Source organism: Conger conger, chromosome 5, assembly GCF_963514075.1.
Source record: "Conger conger chromosome 5, fConCon1.1, whole genome shotgun sequence".
Lineage (NCBI taxonomy): Eukaryota > Metazoa > Chordata > Actinopteri > Anguilliformes > Congridae > Conger > Conger conger.
The window spans coordinates 3,517,912-3,536,456 of NC_083764.1; the positions used below are offsets into that span (position 1 = coordinate 3,517,912).

General features: G+C 47.7%; 2 protein-coding genes across 6 annotated transcripts in view; both read right to left on the reverse strand.

The window, feature by feature from the left end:
* si:ch211-278j3.3 (E3 ubiquitin-protein ligase RNF19B) overlaps positions 1-2,145 on the reverse strand; it is a 10,579-nt gene extending 8,434 nt beyond the window's left edge. For both annotated transcript variants that reach the window (XM_061243412.1, XM_061243411.1), the window contains exon 1: positions 2,008-2,145. The gene's annotated coding sequence lies outside the window, so the exon portion shown is untranslated. The remainder of the gene's footprint in view (positions 1-2,007) is intronic.
* Positions 2,146-4,219: 2,074 nt separating this feature from the next.
* The window catches only part of LOC133129677 (microtubule-associated protein RP/EB family member 3-like), a 36,390-nt gene continuing 22,064 nt past the window's right edge, over positions 4,220-18,545 (reverse strand). For 3 of the 4 annotated variants that reach the window (XM_061243925.1, XM_061243927.1, XM_061243926.1), the window contains 6 exons: positions 11,927-12,054; positions 11,341-11,486; positions 10,251-10,452; positions 8,042-8,184; positions 7,580-7,732; positions 4,220-6,590 (listed from right to left, as the gene is read on the reverse strand). In XM_061243925.1, coding sequence (XP_061099909.1) covers positions 6,522-6,590; positions 7,580-7,732; positions 8,042-8,184; positions 10,251-10,452; positions 11,341-11,486; positions 11,927-12,047 — 834 coding nt within the window. In that variant the 5' untranslated portion in view covers positions 12,048-12,054 and the 3' untranslated portion in view covers positions 4,220-6,521. The remainder of the gene's footprint in view (positions 6,591-7,579; positions 7,733-8,041; positions 8,185-10,250; positions 10,453-11,340; positions 11,487-11,926; positions 12,055-18,545) is intronic. The other variant, XM_061243928.1, reaches the window with a different exon arrangement.

An 18,545-nucleotide genomic window follows, 5' to 3' on the forward strand; every position in this document is an offset into this window, starting at 1 on the left:
TGTTTTTTCCAGAAATCAGATTTAAATATTATCTTATCTTAATTTACTTTGGAGAGAACATGGCAATTATGCAAATTATAGAGCTGGTGAAGACATACACAATGATATAAGTACAATGTCTCTATGGCCAACAGTAATAGAGATAAGGCAAGTCAAAGTCAGGGAGTCACATGGATTAGTGCAAACTTTGTTACCCCATATCTCCCAGATTTCAGTTCCAGGGGTTTCTTATACGGTCAAATCAGCATGCCATCTGTGAAGATGTGGTCCAAAAGTGTGACAAATTGAGATTAGGGTGTGGACTGAAAATCTGTTTTGTCTTTTTAAAACATGTGAAAGAGCATTCTCTAAAACGGTTGTGTTCTCGGTGACGGCTGAAACAATGGTTACAGTGACCATCCCCCGCCTGGGTCCTAGCACCAGGCCCCAGCACCAGGCCCCCCACCCCCCACCCCCGTGCGCTTGTGCATTCACGGAGGGCGCCGTTTGCGTGGCTCGCGGCGCGGAGTGGTAATGAGGGCGAGACGGGAGACAATGGAGCGATGCTGTCATTTCATTCATATTCACATTTATGTAGAAAGAAAATTACACATTTACATGCCACTGTTTAATGGTAGTTTTTCCACATTCTTGCTTTTAAAGGACAGTAAATACTGCTTCGTGCTTTGTAACCAACTGTAATGCAATATATATATTATATATCATTTTAAATGATTTCAGTTTTCACAAATATAACTGATCTCTTCTTTTGCTGTATCTATGCTGTTTTATGTTGTATAGACATTGTGTTTTCAGAGATAAAACGACTTGTAGAGCCTGCGGGACATTTTGAAGCAGACACTGCCATTTCAGGGAAAACGGTAACAATTAAAACTGCATATCCAAAACAATGCAATAAACATCAAAAAGTTTTAATCATTTCCATTTCCATATAGAGGTAGCTGTAATGTGTGACATACAGATACAGTTTTAACCAAGTCCGCAAAACAGTGTTCTCTCTTGTAAATAAATTCAACTGTCACAATTCGTACTTTAAATAACCCATTGAATTGTGAAAAGCAGGTGTTTAGTCCAAAGAGTCTGCCGATATCAAATCATGAAATCAGAGGGAGTGACTCGCACTTGACACAACAAGGCGTGGCATCCTTCGGGAATTTAAATGGATATGAAATGAATTAAGCCATCCCGAGATGCTAGGATAGTTCGCCATTTGTTTTCATTCACATTTATTTTAGAGGTAGAACGGCACCGTGTCTCGCGGCGGACACGCACTGTGTTAGTTTGTCGAACAACTTCGAAGCTGTTGCTATGCCCTCGATAAATTTCATAGGGCGACTTTCAGAATTACGTCGGTTTTCATCCCCGGTTCAGACCTCGCAGGAATGCCCAGTAAAACGTCTCGATTATGGACATGAGCACACGTAGGCGTGTTTCATTTATTACCTCACAAGATGGACATGGAGCTAGATAACTGAGTAATGTTAACCACAGTGCATACTCGCCTATATGTGGCGCGAATGCTTCTGCGACAAAGCGCAAAGCGGGTCTGCCAAAAGGTTCTCCATTCGGATAATGGAAGAGACCGTTCTGGTCGCATCTCTATTGCATTAACCCCCCCCCCCCCCCTTTCGTCTATACTGAGCGTTTTCGACCGAGATCGGACTGCCAGCCATGCGTTTCTGTTGCTAGCCATGCACACCATTTTAAAGGAGAAACGCCAGGCACATCAGCATTCGGCGCGGTACATCGGTGGATTTGAACCATTAAAACTGCCTTGTTAATATTTAATAAGGGAGCTTGGCCCGGGTATCTCGACAGAACACTGCAAGGGAGTGGCAAGGTTATAAATGGGTTCGTTTTAGCTGATGTCGCTAGCCTCTTTGACACAGCAAAACGACGCAAGACGTTTTTTTCCAGGTTTCAACGAAATAAATCTATTGTCATCCAGGGCAGATTTCGCCAATGCGTTTTTTCCCCCCCCAGAACAGCAGAGAAAGGATGCCTTACCTCCGCCGCAATCCGCGCGATCTTATTGCAGTTCCCGAATGCCACAGGCTCCGCCCATTGAACAGCTGAGAACCCAAAACAAACCCCCCCCTGCCGCAAAAAGCCCACCCACTGCTGTAAAACACCCCCGCAGCCGCCCCTGAGCGCGTCCATCCCGTAGCGCGTCAGCTACGCTCTTATCGCGGATAGAATATTACCCGATCCGCTGCATATGACGCTCAGAGGGAGATTCTGTTGTTTAACCTCCAGATTCTCCGGCTCCCGGAGCGCGAGATCGCTGCGGCCTGCAGCAAATCGAACGGGCAAGGTGACGCATAATTAAATCACGTGCATAATTAAGTCACACGCAACGAAATGCCGTTGCACTCAAACACTAGACATAATCCTAGAAAGTTCTCAAATATGAAGAGCAAACATTATGAAATTAATTTTTTACTCATTATTTATTTATTTTCGGAATTTAATAATATGACGTCGTCCCTAAATGTATGGCCTAAGTACATAAAGTAAGTTTCCCTACAATTCCGTCCCATTTATTTTGTGAGCAGCATCCCAGTCTTTTGTGCTATTTCCTGGATGTTAATATATTTAGTTAATCTTATTTCTAAAAGAATGCTAGCCCGTGAGAACTGAAACGTGAGAATTACTCCACTATTCGCCGAGAAATCTCTTGCATCGTCGTGCGTACAATTATTTGCCCAGAAGAGATTCTTGGTTGACATACTCCCCACTAGGAAGTTATCCGGGAGCTCAGGGCTGGTATTTCTGTGGGACGCCTTTGTGGTCGGCACTATTCTGTGAAAAGCTCTATACAAATAAAATAGACTGAATCGAACGGAATGAGGAGGACATCTTTAGTTACATTCATAATATGAGGCTGAAAGCTCAATTCATAACCTGAAGAAACACCCGAGGTTCTATACTTCCGTTTTGATGTTTTTCTAACAATTTTTATAGTTTCCTCTCCGGGCATTTGCTCCAGTGACTTGTGTGGTTTACATGGAGATCTCAGTGACACATACAATATATCTATATCAGGGATGCTCCGCTCCAGTCCTGGAGGGTCAGTCTGCGTACTGGCTTTTGTTCCAACCAACTGTTTTGTTTTTAAGTTGCTGACAGCTCTATAAATTACCCCGGTTCAAGCCTGCACTTGAGCACAGTAACATCATTAGGATACACTTGCAGTCTGCAGCTGTAGCTGGTACTCATACACATGACAGATAAGATGTGATTGAGCCAATTAAATCATTGAGACCAGAAGGTGGCACGAAATCCTGAAACGGATCGGCCCTTGTTGTGCACCCCTGATCTATAAACAATATTTCTATATGCAATATATATATATATACCGGTATGTATATATGAGGCTTAAGAAGCTGCAATACCTCCAGTTCCCACTGGGTTCTCTGGGGTAATGTCAATCCCTGGTCCCCTGGTCTGACCACATGAAAGGTCTTCCTCTGACTCCACCCTGTGTGAGCCTGGCTGTAACTCAGCCGTGGGAGAAGAAGCAGGCTGGCACCACCATGTGTTTCGGAGGAGAACTGTGGATGTCTCCTGATTCGGGCGTGGGGTTCATGCATGAATGCAGCTACGGTTGTAGATAGTCAGCCATTTTAACTTAGGCTGGGAACTAGGGCCTGCTCCTCAAAGCAGGATTACTGAATTAACCAAATAACTGTGCAAACCCAGAACAGCTTCTTTTTTTTTTTTTTTTCAGTCCATGTTCCAGTTTTAGGCAGGGTCCGGGTTTTACTAGTGCAGTATGGAGTCAGGGTACAACAGGGGTGTCAAACTGAATCCCCAGGGGGCCGCAGTGTCTGCGGGTTTTTGTGGTTTCCTTTCAATCAGCTGCCAATTAAGGCCAATTAAGGCCTTGAGAACAAGGCGTGTGGATTCTTTAACCAATCAATGACTTGAATGAACCCAGAACACCCCAAAAACCAGCAGACACTACGGCCCTCCAGGACCGGAGTTTGACACCTGTGGTGTACAACTACACAATCCTGCTTTGTGGAACAGGGCCCAGGACAAGTTGAGAAAATGTTAGTTTTTTTTTTCACACGAAATTAAATATGTAATACGTTGTTCCTAACAGACATCACACTCAGCGACAGCATAACAACGCAGCTGAATATTTACGACGAAACTGTGAAATCCTACAGCCACGTTCACCTTATGTATCAATGACAACAACAACAACAACATATTTTCCATTTTTTTCACACAAGTTTATTTTACTTAATAAAACTGAAAACAGATGCAGGTTTTTTTGCACAAGGTTGTTCTGGCCACTGTATCAATCAGACATCTGATCTGAGGCTGAAGAGGAGATGTCCAAGGTGTCAGGTAACCGTGGTGTTGGTTTGTACAAGCGGTGATTATAACGGGGGTCCCCGGGGTCCCGGCTCTCTCAACCCGCCACCTAATCTTCCCCCGATTTTACTGTTCTCTCCCCCTCCATCTCAGCTGTTGTGTGGTGTGGCGTTCTGGTGCAAAATGGCTGCCGTTGCATCACCCAGGTGGGTGCTGCACATTGGTGGTGGTTGAGGCGTGTTACGCCCCCTGATCTTTGTAAAGCGCTTCGAGTGTGAGAAAGGCGCTACACATATATAAATGCAATGAATTAATGATGAATTAATGCTTAATTTTTTTTTTTTTTTTTTTTTTGGGGGGGGTGTGTGTTTCGGGGGTCACCTAAATGCAAGCGCGCTCAGAGTGACTCACAGTCAGTCACCTGCCCGAAATGCGACACTCTCGACCTCCGCCTTACTCATAACTTGTGTGGCATTTAAATGTGTACAGAATATATCAAAATAAACCAAATCCAAACATTTAAAACTGGAGAGGAAAAAAAAAACAAAAACAAAATAAGAAGAATAGCAGCTAAAAACACAAACTCTGAAACGGAGTCGTCAGCCAGTAGTGGCGTTCAGTTTCTCTTATTAATTTCAATAATTCATAAAAAAGAGCTCAAGAAGCTCCAAACTTTTGAACATTAGCCGGCCCTTTTCACTTTAAATAAATACATTTCACAGTTTCACTGAAAGAGGTTTCTGAGTAAGAACGCACGAGAGAGGAACGAACCACCACCCGCTGAGCTCCGAGCCTCCGGATGACAGCAGTTAAAAAAATATATCACTCCTTCACTGCTGGATCTATGACATTCACATGCTCAAAGTACGGTAGATATGCACTGGGAGAGAGCTAGCCCAAGAGCGCTTCTGAAACGGTCAGTCTGTACGAGTCTAGCCGTAACTGCCATATTCTTTTATTACAATTCTTCCTTTATTTCTTCTTTACGTGCTACCGCAACCCCCACAACCTCCTCGTCCTCCCGCACCTGCCCCCAACCCAGCCGATACAAAAATAAAATAATAATAACAATAAATAATCAAACAAAAAATGAGAAAAGCCTCATGCTGTCCTTTGAACACGAATAAGCCGTTAAATCCACCTGCACGGTCGTCATAGGCTACCCCGTCACCGCCATTTTGTTTAGACAAATCTTTGATTATGTTTTATATATTTCGTCAGCTGATTGCCCGTGAACACAATATACAAACAAACTTGTACCACTGAAAGTCACTGGAGGGGAAATGGAGAATAATTTAGCATCGGTTGCAGGTGCAGTGTTTTGGTGCTGGTACATAAAGCGTCGCTTTGATCTGTTGTGTGTTGTGCGTCTGTAGTGTGTGTGCGTGTGTGCATGCATGCATGTAAGTGTGTGTTTGTGTGTGTGTATGTGTGAGCATGTATGCGTGTGTGAGTGTGTGTGTGTGTGTGTGAGTGTGTGTGTGTGTGTCTGTGTGCACGTGTGTGTGAGTGTGTGTGTGTGTGTGTGTGTGTGTGTGTGTGTGTGTGCGTGTGTTTGGGGGGGCTCCTGGAAGAGTGAGACAGTAACCGCTGTTCCATCCTTGGCGCTCCCTCCTGGCGGCGGTGTTCCCGCGCAGCGCGTGTGCGCTGGGCTGCGGTGCAGAGGGTCAGGGGTCGGGGGTCAGGGGTCGGGGGTCAGCCTGCTGGATGTCGGGCGTTGGGGCGTTGGTGAGCGGCGAGGGGGTGGACAGAGAGGAGGGAGCGGAAGAGAGGGAGAGAGAGAAAAAGAGGGATGCATCGGGAGGGAGAGATAGAGGGGTGAGAGAGTAATAGAGGGAGACAGGAAGACGAGGAATAAAGAGAGAGAGAGAGCGAGAAAGGACTGAGAGAGAGAAAGAGTGAGAGAGAGTGAGAAAGAGACACACAGAGACAGAAAGAGAGACAGAGAGAAAGGCAGAGACAGAGAGAGAGAGAGACAGACAGAGAGAGACAGAGAAAGAGAGAGAAAGACAGAGAAAAAGAAAGAAAGAGAGAGACAGACAGAGACAGAGAAAGAGAGAGAGAGCAGGTACAGGGAGAGACAGAGAGAAAGACAGAGAAAGACAGAGAGAAAGAAAGAAAGAGACAGACAGACAGAGACAGAGAGAAAGAGAGAGAGAGCAGGTACAGGGAGAGAGAGCAGGTGTAGAGAGGGTCTAGTATTCGTCCTGGTCGTCGTGGGGCTGGTTGTCGATCTCCTCATCCTCTGGTGCAGCGAAGCCGTCCTGAAGAAGGGACAAACACCTTATTAACCCCACACCGACCCCGGCTCAGTGTAATCTACTGTAAGTCATGTTGGACACATTATGGATCCCTATCAGCTAAATTAATGTAATGTAATGTAATGATCACTGTGTGTGTGTGTGTGTGCATGTGTGTGTGTGCGTGTGTGCATGTGTTTGTGTGTGTGCGGTGTATGTCAGTGTGTGTGTGTGTGTGTGTGCATGTCAGTGTGTGTGTGTGTGTGTGCATGTCAGTGCGTGTGTGTGTGTGTGCATGTCAGTGTGTGTGTGTGTGTGTGTGCATGTCAGTATGTGTGTGTGTGTGTGTGTGCATGTCAGTGTGTGTGTGTGTGTGTGCGCATGTCAGTGTGTGTGTGTGTGTGCATGTCAGTGTGTGTGTGTGTGTGTGCATGTCAGTGTGTGTGTGTGTGTGTGTGTGCATGTCAGTGTGTGTGTGTGTGTGTGTGTGCATGTCAGTGTGTGTGTGTGTGTGTGTGTGTGTGTGCATGTCAGTGTGTGTGTGTGTGTGTGTGTGTGTGCATGTCAGTGTGTGTGTGTGTGTGTGTGTGCATGTCAGTGTGTGTGTGTGTGTGTGTGTGTGTGCATGTCAGTGTGTGTGTGTGTGTGTGTGTGCATGTCAGTGTGTGTGTGTGTGTGTGTGCATGTCAGTGTGTGTGTGTGTGTGTGCCTGTCAGTGTGTGTGTGTGTGTGTGCCTGTCAGTGTGTGTGTGTGTGTGCATGTCAGTGTGTGTGTGTGTGTGTGTGTGTGTGCCTGTCAGTGTGTGTGTGTGTGTGTGTGTGCCTGTCAGTGTGTGTGTGCATGTCAGTGTGTGTGTGTGTGTGTGCCTGTCAGTGTGTGTGTGTGTGTGTGTGTGTGCCTGTCAGTGTGTGTGTGTGTGTGCCTGTCAGTGTGTGTGTGTGTGTGTGCCTGTCAGTGTGTGTGTGTGTGTGCCTGTCAGTGTGTGTGTGTGTGTGTGTGTGTGTGTGTTTACCTCTGTAGCGTAGAGAATGTTGATGATGCGTGACAGCACAGGGTTGTTTTCGCTCTCGTGTTCCTGGCAGATCAGCTCGATGTCTCGTAGCTTACTGAAGTAGAAATCTCTCTCCTTCTCCAGACCGTCGACCGTCAACTTCAGATCCATCAGCTTCAAAACAAACAAGGCAAAATAAACCCACCAGCCGGGTGTTACTGAGATAACTGTAGAAAGTGTCAAACCAGGAACAACTTTCTTTCTTGTTTGCAGTACAACAATGATCCTTGTTTGCAGAAACTACAAGTAACTCAACATATGTTGTTGATGACCCATGAGGTAGACTGATCTCGGCGATCAGAAGGAAAACCTTAGGAGCGTACACTGGTGTAGGTGAGCTGTCATGGCCAACAGTCAGCACCAAAAGCCCAGGAAACTGTAGATGATCACTGAAACGTTAAAGTCAGAATCTGGGGCCCGAACCTGCTGGTTGAGCTCCATGATCTGGGTGTCGCTGTCCCCTCCCCCGTTCCGGGCCTGGGGGGGGTTCCTCCGTGCGGGGTGGTTCATCAGCCGCTGAGGGGCGGGCATGTTTTTGGGGGCGGTGGGGGATGTTCTCTGGGGCACTGCGGCGGAAAGGGGGCGGGACATCGGGTGAGTTAAATTTGACGGACACCTGTCAGTAAACTCATTTAGCACATGCGAGAAATGCTCAGCTGCACGGCAAGGCTGAAAAAAAAAACACGTCTAACATTTAGAAAAACACAGCAGCAAGCACGGCTCCTCGTTTTTTGTTTTGGGGGGGGTAGGGTTGCCAACCAATTTTAGGATTGTAAACATCTAAATTCACAAGGTATGTATAATGAGCCTGATCAGGTTTGTGTTAGATAAGTCCTAAAATGTAGAGGTTGGCAACCCGGGTATGAAGCCGGGAAGCGAATCAGCTGCTGCACAATCTTTCGGTCGAGAGCAGGGGAGTCACCCTCCAGTCCTGTAGGGGGCGCTGTGTCTGCGGGTATTCATGAATTCCTGCCATTCAGCAGCCAGTTAAGGCCTCGAGAACAAGGAGTGTTTGCGCTTTAGCTCAAAGGCTTAAATGAATCGCTGAAACACAGAAAAGCAGCAGACACTGCAGCCCTCCGGGACTGGAGCCTGAGAGCCCTGGTCTAGAGTTAAGGTTGCATGCACTCACACTGGGCCCAGTTTCAGAAGCAGAAATCCATCTCATCAAAAAAAACAAGAAAAAAAACCAACATGTTTTTCTTCCTTTAAAAGGCTGTGTCACATTGATACTAAAGTGTCACATGGCCAAACACATTGGTCAGAGCTGATTGGTCAGAACAAAAGTTCAAGGTTCAAAATGAGGTTGCGGAGGTCTCTGAGATGGAGGCTCATTCCAATCACTTTTTCTTCTCCTCTTTTTTCTTGTTCTTGCTCTTTTTTCTACTCCGAGCCCCACCCATCGGGAGAGGTGAGAAAAATAAACGAATATTGAGGGAATTGAGAAAACGAGAATTAGAAATTAGAAATATTGTGAAATATAAGGGATTGGAATGAGCCCTGCTTCTTAAACATCTTTAACCCGCCATTATTACACTAACATTACCGCCATTACACTATCCATTACGCTAATGAAATTAGAATTTATTCCGGAAGACATGTAATTATGTACTACTTTTGATATGATTAATTGATATTCACAATGCAAATATACACTCACTGAACACTTTATTGGGTATTTCTATTGTTTGTTTTTTGCACCATTCTCTGAAAACTTTAGAGACGGTTGTGCATGAAAATCCCAGGAGATAAAATAATAAAGTAAACCAAACTACTGCAAGTAATGGTCCATGTCATTCTATCATGTCTCGTAGGAATTAGTCTTTAATATACACATATTTTTTGCTATTCTCATCTTCAAAACGTTCTGGAATGTGTTTTGACTTGTGCATACAGTGTGTCTGATCTTGACGAGAAAAAGACATCCAAGTGGAGTAATCCCTGAGAATAATGTGCCATAAAAAGTCACAACAGAAAAGTTTCACCATTCAAGTGCCCCTACAGTTTTCTCACACAGATGTGCATCATTTTAGAATTTCTTTTCGGGACCCACTTTGCTGTAGCCAATGAAAGGACACAGTCTATACTGCAGTATATTGACATATTTTTACTGCAACCGCTCATAATGTACAGCCAAATACACACACACACACACACACACACACATACGCATGCACCCGCATTCACACATTCACACACACACATAGGCATGCACCCGCATTCACACACACGCACACGCACACACACACACACACATCCTGCAGTATATGCTGTTTCCTTAAGGGGGTGTCTGGATTCGGTTTTGCATTATTGCGCTATTCTCAAGAGCGCAGCATCAATACTCCTTTCTCTCAGAGAGAGAAAAACACTGAAAACAGCGTCCCAGTGAACACTGAAAAGAGGAATGTTTTTGACTGCATTTCTCACACAGAAGCACGTGAATGGTCATAGGTCAGAGGTCAGAGGTCGTAAGCGTGCACACACAGCGGCATGTCGCCCGCTTAAAGAAACAAAAAACAAAAACAAAAAAAACCCAAAATAAAAACCAGGAGCCACAGCCAGCCGTGGAGAAGGGCATTGTGGGAAAGCAGCGGAGGCGGTGGGGGTCTGGCGGGCGGGGTCAGGGGGTTACCTGTGGAGCCGAACGGCCGCTTTGCTTTGTGGGTAATGTGTTCACCTGCGTTAGGAGGCTGTGGCACGTCCTGGCCCTGCCTGGCCAGCTGTGGGTCGTACTCCTTGCCGTCGTAGTTGGCGTCGAAGAACTTCTTGAACCACTGGACAAACTCAAAGTTGTCCTGGAACTTGCCTTTTACTAGCTTTTCTACAGGGATTATCTGGGGGGGAAAAAAGGAGGAGGAAAAACAAAAGTTAGAGATGCCGGGCGTGACTACGATGGTGTGGGGTGGTGGTCCTCACTCCTGGTCCTGGAGAGCTGCAGGGTGTGCTGGCTTTTGTTGTTATTCAGAACTTAATGGATCAATTAAAGCAGTTAATTACTCAGTTAACTCACCTCTCCTGGTTTCCTGGGTCTGATTTGGCAGCTGATATGAAGGTTAAAACAGCCTGCGGCTCTCCTGGACCAGGAGTGAAAACTAATGATGTGGACTAAATAAATATGGACGGAATCCATGGACTAAAGAGAGGATTAAACGATTTGGCCCCTAAGGGCTAAGGAAAGACTGAACAGATTAATAACCATATAGAAAGTCATTCTCTGGGAATTTTACAAGGCTCTATGAAGGGTTAAAAGCTTTTCAGATAAAGCACTTGACCCAGATCTGGTCAGAACGCAGGTCGATACTGACCGTTAGCCTGGGGATAGCGTTTGATTAAACACAGGTGCGGAGGTTAAACACAGGATGTCAGTGCCTTACACCTGCAGACTGGGGCACTCAGCGCCCCCCAGTGGGGAGAGGAGGTAACGCGCCTCCTGGTGCCGAGCTGACTCTCCTAGCTTTAGACCGTCAGAACAGCACCAGGCAAGGTCAGTGGAGCACAGAGAGGCGTGTGAATCCGGGTCAGACCACAGAGAGGCGTGTGAACCCGGGTCAGACCACAGAGAGGCGTGTGAATCCGGGTCAGACCACAGAGAGGCGTGTGAACCCGGGTCAGACCACAGAGAGGCGTGTGAACCCGGGTCAGACCACAGAGAGGCGTGTGAACCCGGGTCAGACCGGGTCAGAGCACAGGTCTGCGCGGAGGCGGAGGAGGAGGGGACTCACTTTGTCGACGTTCATCCTCTTGAAGGCTGCCTGCAGCACTTTGAAGTTGTGTATGTACTCATGCTCCAGTCGGGCCTGGAACTTCACCTTCTTCAGGAGCACACAGCCGGGGAACAGCATGTCCATGAACTGGCAGTACGCCGCCCCTGTGGGGGGAAGAGAGGGAGAGAGGGAGAGAGAGAGAGAGGGATTAACATTTCCTTCTTTCAACCATAAGGGGCAGACGGTAGCCTAGTGGTTAAGGTGCAGGTTAGGGGTTAGGGATTGGGGTTGGGGTTAGGGTTAGGGGTTAGGGTTAGGGGTCGGGGTTAGGGTTAGGGCTCGGGGTCGGGGTTAGGGGTTAGGGATTGGGGTTGGGGTTGGGGTTAGGGTTAGGGTTAGGGGTTAGGGGTTAGGGGTCAGGGTTAGGGTTAGGGTTAGGGGTCAGGGTTAGGGGTTAGGGGTCAGGGTTAGGGTTAGGGTTAGGGGTCAGGGTCAGGGTCAGGGGTCGGGGTTGGGGTTGGGGTTGGGGTTGGGGTTAGGGGTTAGGGGTTAGGGGTCGGGGTCAGGGTTAGGGGTTAGGGGTCAGGGTCAGGGTTAGACCCACCTGAACACAGCTGCTCCACCTTGGTGTAGCTGAGGTGCAGCGAGTCGTTGACCCAGGCCAGCATGTCATGACGGCTCAGGTTCTCTATGGTAACAGACGTGGAGTACACGTTCACCGCCATCGCCCCGCTGCATGATGGGACAGGAGAGGGAGAGTTCAGTCATGTGACATCATCAGCAACACAAAATGATTCCTCGCAGCACAAGATATACAGCAATACCAGGGACATGCAAACTCCACATTGATACGCAGTTAAACTCTGATAAATACAAACAAACAATGCTTATTACCGAATGACCACCTTCATTAACGAAACAGCAGAAAGAACAGAGAGAGGTGGTACGAGAAAAACTGAAAATAACCCAACAAACATAAATCAATTTCAGCATCATCCCACACTGCTGAAACGCTGGTGAAAAGAAGTGAAACTATAAAAATAGAAAATAAAAGGTGCTAAACTATAAAAATAGAAAATAAAAGATGCTAAACTATAAAAAGAGAAAATGAACCTTCACACACACACGCACACACACACTCACACATATACACACACACACACACACACACACACGCTGATGATGCAGTAGAATGCAGGTGGTTAATTCGCAGGTGCGCCGGCACCCTTTGGCCACCAGAGGGCGGTAGAGAGGTGCGAAACGTCGTTCCCACAGGAGACCACGCCGACCGTGTCAGATTCAATGCAGTGGTGCAATGATAAGGCGAAACTCCCAGCACAAAGAGGGGTGTCACCCTCCCCTGGAACAGAAACCCCCAGCGGGGGGGCGGGGAGGGGGGGCAGACGCGGGGGAAAGGGGACACTGCTGGACTGGCTGAGGTGGGAGTCTGCGTTTTGGTGCATTTTGAGTGTTTTGTGTCTGTAAATTATTCAATTATCAGTGAGGTGTGAACAGGGTCCACTGCAGGCTGAGCTGTGTGTGTGTGTGTGTGTGTGTGTGTGTGTGTGCGTGTGCGTGTGTGTGTGTGTGTGTGTGTGTGTGCGTGTGTGTGTGTATGTGTGTGTGCGTGTGTGTGTGTGTGTGCCTGTGTGTGTGCGTGCGTGTGTGTGTGTGCGTGTGTGTGTGCGCGTGTGTGTGTGTACGTGTGTGTGTGTATGGACACACCTTAAGACCATGGGTGTATGAGAGAGAGAGGGAGAGGGAGGGAGGGAGAGAGCGGGGGAGAGGGAGAGAGTATGAAAGAGAGTTGATATTCCTTTATTGTAGCCAGTAGCCACATCAATAGGCCTGCGAAAATAAATCCACAACCAGAACTTTAACAGACAAAGAACGGCCACAGTACTCTGGAACAAAAACAACAAATAACAAAACCAAAATAAAGAGAGAGGGAGGGAGGGAGAGGGAGAGAAACAGAGATGGGAGCAGAGGGGGAGAGGGAGGGAGGGAGAGAGAGAGGATGACTGAAAGTGAAAGAGAAAAGTAAGAGATTAAAGAAGGAGAGAGCAGGAGAGGGTGACAGATAAGAATGCAGGAGAGAGAGAGCGAGGGAAGAATTTGGACAGACAGACAGGGAAACAGAGAGAGTGAAACACAATGATGAGGGAGGAGAGAAAGGGAGAATATAACAGTAAAAAGAAAGAGGGGAGGAGAGAGAGAGAGAGTGCAGTGTTGTAAAGAGGCTCCAGTCCGCTGTGGCTCCACAGTGTCAGTACTGGGGGAATACTGGCACCACAGCGTTCACAGACCGACTGGGTCAGAGACAAGGTGAGTCATGGCCACCAATCACATAACACCCATCAGAAGAGTGACAGCCCTGGCCCCGCCCTCTCTCCAGTCCGTACTCTTTAACCCTCCGTACAGAACTGTGATGATGTGTGAGCCTGTGCATCAAAAACTGCGTCCCGCTACTGACCCACTTTGAATCTTTACCCCTCCATAGGTGCAGCAGCCGGGGAATTCGGGGGATTCATGAGGCTGTTAACATGGAAATTATCCAGGGTTCTTTTTAAATGATAATTTATTCCCATTTCTCCCTTTTCATCCAAGCCTGAATATTTATTACGACTCTAAACTGAAGCAGAACTCCTTCATTAAAGATTTAAGGAGTCAAGAGAAGAAAAAAAAGACTCAAAAGCTCCACTTTAATCTCCCACTTTAGACAAAAAAAGCAGCGAAACAAAAAGCCCCGCTGTGGTGACAGTCGTAACGCCATGCTGCATTGTGGGAGATGTAGTTTTCCTGCAGCAGTCTGTGTGCGTTGTGGGAGATGTAGTTTTCCTGCAGCAGTCTGTGTGCATTGTGGGAGATGTAGGTTTGTAGGTTTCCTGCAGCACTCTGTGTGCATTGTGGGAGATGTAGTTTTCCTGCAGCAGACTGTGTGCATTGTGGGAGATGTAGTTTTCCTGCAGCAGTCTGTGTGCATTGTGGGAGATGTAGTTTTCCTGCAGCAGTCTGTGTGCATTGTGGGAGATGTAGGTTTCCTGCAGCACTCTGTGTGCATTGTGGGAGATGTAGTTTTCCTGCAGCAGACTGTGTGCATTGTGGGAGATGTAGTTTTCCTGCAGCAGACTGTGTGCGTTGTGGGAGATGTAGTTTTCCTGCAGCAGTCTGTGTGCATTGTGGGAGATGTAGTTTTCCTGCAGCAGTCTGTGTGCGTTGTGGGAGATGTCGTTTTCCTGCAGCAGACTGTGTGCATTGTGGGAGATGTAGGTTTCCTGCAGCACTCTGTGTGCATTGTGGGAGATGTAGTTTTCCTGCAGCAGTCTGTGTGCATTGTGGGAGATGTAGTTTTCCTGCAGCAGTCTATGTGCATTGTGGGAGATGTAGTTTTCCTGCAGCAGACTGTGTGCATTGTGGGAGATGTAGGTTTCCTGCAGCACTCTGTGTGCATTGTGGGAGATGTAGTTTTCCTGCAGCACTGTGTGCATTGTGGGAGATGTAGTTTTCCTGCAGCAGACTGTGTGCATTGTGGGAGATGTAGTTTTCCTGCAGCAGTCTGTGTGCATTGTGGGAGATGTAGTTTTCCTGCAGCAGTCTGTGTGCATTGTGGGAGATGTAGTTTTCCTGCAGCAGACTGTGTGCATTGTGGGAGATGTAGTTTTCCTGCAGCAGACTGTGTGCATTGTGGGAGATGTAGTTTTCCTGCAGCAGTCTGTGTGCGGGAGAGAGGTGCGGCAGGGTGGAAACGCCGCATGGCGGGACCAGCCCATCGATCACGCCGGGCGGCGGGACCAGCAGTGTGTCGCTAATCCCTCCCTGGGGGGCCATCGAGGGGGGGGGCAGGGCCGAGCGGGGCGGCGAGAGGGGAGGGGGCGATGCAGACTCAGCAGAATCCGCCCCCTCACTCTGCTGACACACGTCCCGCCCTGTGCACACAATCTCTCACTGTCCCCATGAGCCTCAGATCCACCAGGATCAAATGTGCCACTATTGTCAACACTGACGATCACACACTCACACGCGGATAATGTGGGTCAAATTACGTGTGTGTGTGTGTGTACATTTCATAATTACATTTCAGTGCGCTAGTGTGCTTCCTGTGTGCCCACAGACACACACACACCACATCTCTCTCCCTCCTCCCTCTCTCTCTCTCTCTCTCCCTCTCTCTCTCCCTCTTCCTCCTTCCCTCCATCTCTCTCCTTCTCTCTCTCTCGGTGCTGTGTCTCGTTTGTGAAATCAGTGTATTTCCTGTTTATCCATGTGATGAGCCAGGCCCTTCCCGTGGGCTTTCAGATGTAAAGAGAGGCCGTTGTATCGTCCTAAAAAAGGTCCTTTTTCCACTGTTACTGTGGCCTGCCTACACTGCAGCAGAGTTCTCCAGCTCTACAGAAACAGTGAGGAAGAAGAGCAAGTGGTCCTCCCAGCCTTACAGAAACAGCGAGGAAGAAGAGCCAGTGGTCCTCCCAGCCTTACAGAAGCAGTGAGTAAGAAGAGCCAGAAGCCTCCCTCAGAAACCCTGTACAACAAACACACAAACACACAAACACACTAACTAAACAAACACACGCCCTCAACCTGCAGCTACAAGCCCCATCTTTCAAAGGGCAGCCTCCCCTTGTACAACAACATCAATCACATCTTTGGTAACTGCTGGTCCTCATATCTACGGCAACAAGTGTGACGGTTATCTTCTTCCTCACAAACATGGTCACTGTCAGTTCAGCGACTGCAAAAAAGATAACTTTTCAAGCTGTGTTTGTGAACGAAGAAAAAGGCAAACACATTCATCTGTCTCACATTCAGTGAGAGTTAAGGTAGGACTGCTGACTGCCTCCAGGTCATCATTGTTTATGTATCCTTAGACTGGCCTGGCTCTCTCTTTCTCTCTCTCTCTCTCACACTCTATTCCTCACTCTTTCTCTCTCTCTCCCCTCCCTCTCTCTCCCTCTCGCTCTCCCTCCCTCTCCCTCTCTCTCCCTCCCTCTCTCTCTAGGAAAGTAAAGAACGACCACAGTTACACATCAGCCAGGATAATTTAAACACAGCTCAATAGCACAATACAGAATGAGTGATGACATACTAGTGTGTATCACAATGCCTGTTTAATTGGGTGCCAGTGGCTCTTATATAATCACACTAATGACGTACAGAACAGCTGCTGTGTTTGTCCACATGCAGGACCACACGCTGTAAACTGGAATACAGAACAGCTGGAAAGAGCGTGAGCTAAAATAGACCATACACACACACACACACACACACACACACACACACACGTATGCACACACACAACAGCTTGCAACCAGGCACACACATGGTACCTTGGAGTCCACACAAAGTTCACAATGGTATAAAACAAACGTGGAAATGCCCAGAAGGAAATGCCCAAAAACATTTTGTTGTGTGTTTATAATTCTCAGAAGCATGGGACGAATGATATCAATCTTTAGGCAGCATAACAGCAAATTCAACCACAGACTACCATCAACACTCTTCTAAACCAATTAGCAGAGATTACATAATAACCTGTCAGACGAAAGAACAATCGCTCAATTCATATGTACACATGTGCATGCAATTCTTTGACAGTCAATTATGTAATTGTGCTAATTGGTGAAGGAAATCTTCCCAGAAGTTGTGGGATTTTTATATAATTGTAGTTAACTCCACCCTTATGTACAGTGTGTGCACTGTAAGAGGAACGTCGTTAGCTAATGGGCCGTAACAGCATATGTCGGTGTTCTAGTGGTACCTCCTTAACCCTCAGAACCATTAGTGTCCATCCTGCCTACAAATTCTAAAGCTAAGTTTTCACTAATCAGAGTAAAACACTGGCCTTCTTAAGTTGACTTAACTTAAAATTATTTAGGTAGCACGGACCCTTTTTAAAGTTAGAAATGTTTTTTTTTCTCACAGTGTACCTGTATACTGAAACTACACATAGCCCTTCAAAAAGGGTGGAGCTATGGAACCCTGGCTTCTAATGCACTGATCCAATTGGCTGTTCTGCTTTTCTTTTTTTTTCTTTTTTTTCTGTCCTAAGCCACATTTCAAACATGTGGTCCAAAGCCCCAGCTCCTCCTGCACCCCAAAGCCCCAGCTCCTCCTGCAGCCCAAAGCCCCCAGCTCCTCCTGCACCCCAAAGCCCCAGCTCCTCCTGCACCCCAAAGCCCCAGCTCCTCCTGCACCCCAAAGCCCCAGCTCCTCCTGCACCCCAAAGCCCCAGCTCCTCCTGCACCCCAAAGCCCCCAGCTCCTCCTGCACCCCAAAGTCCCAGCTCCTCCTGCACCCCAAAGCCCCCAGCTCCTCCTGCACCCCAAAGCCCCAGCTCCTCCTGCACCCCAAAGCCCCAGCTCCTCCTGCACCCCAAAGCCCCAGCTCCTCCTGCACCCCAAAGCCCCCAGCTCCTCCTGCACCCCAAAGTCCCAGCTCCTCCTGCACCCCAAAGCCCCCAGCTCCTCCTGCACCCCAAAGTCCCAGCTCCTCCTGCACCCCAAAGCCCCCAGCTCCTCCTGCACCCCAAAGCCCCCAGCTCCCTGCACCCCAAAGCCCCAGCTCCCAGTATCAATACAGTATGGATACAAATCCTTCTCTACGCTTTACCAAGCCGGTCTGCTGTATTGAAACCTATGGAACGAAAGTGTAAACCCCACCTTCTGGTCCTCTTGGTTGGCTCAATCGTGCACAGAAGAGTATTTAAATCCAAAACAATTATGCATTTGACCCAGGTCTGGCTGAGTCATGCTGACTTATAAACCTGACCGACTGTCTTTAGTACAGCCGATTGCAGAAGATCCCCCCCCCCCCCCTGCTGAGTCTGGTTCTCACCATGGTTTCTTCCTTGCACAATACTGTCCTTTATTGCACAATATTGCACATAAAAAAAATCCCATAAGCCCGGATGCCAGAAGGCCTCCATCAGATTACCCAGCAGTGTGTCGCCTCTTAACCTTTATAACAGAGAACGTCCTGGTCCAGAACATCCTGACGCTGTACCCGCTCGGTCCAGAACGAAATTAAACCCACACACACACACACACACACACACACACACACACACACACGGGGGCGTTTCTGTGCGAAACAATCCGCAATCCAAACTCCGCCGTAACGACTTTACAGCAACAACAACAACATCTCGGCAGCCACTCGAAAGCCACTCTACGGTGCCTGTGAAGGGTCAATAATGTGCCGGGAAATGAACAACCGAGGGCCGTCAA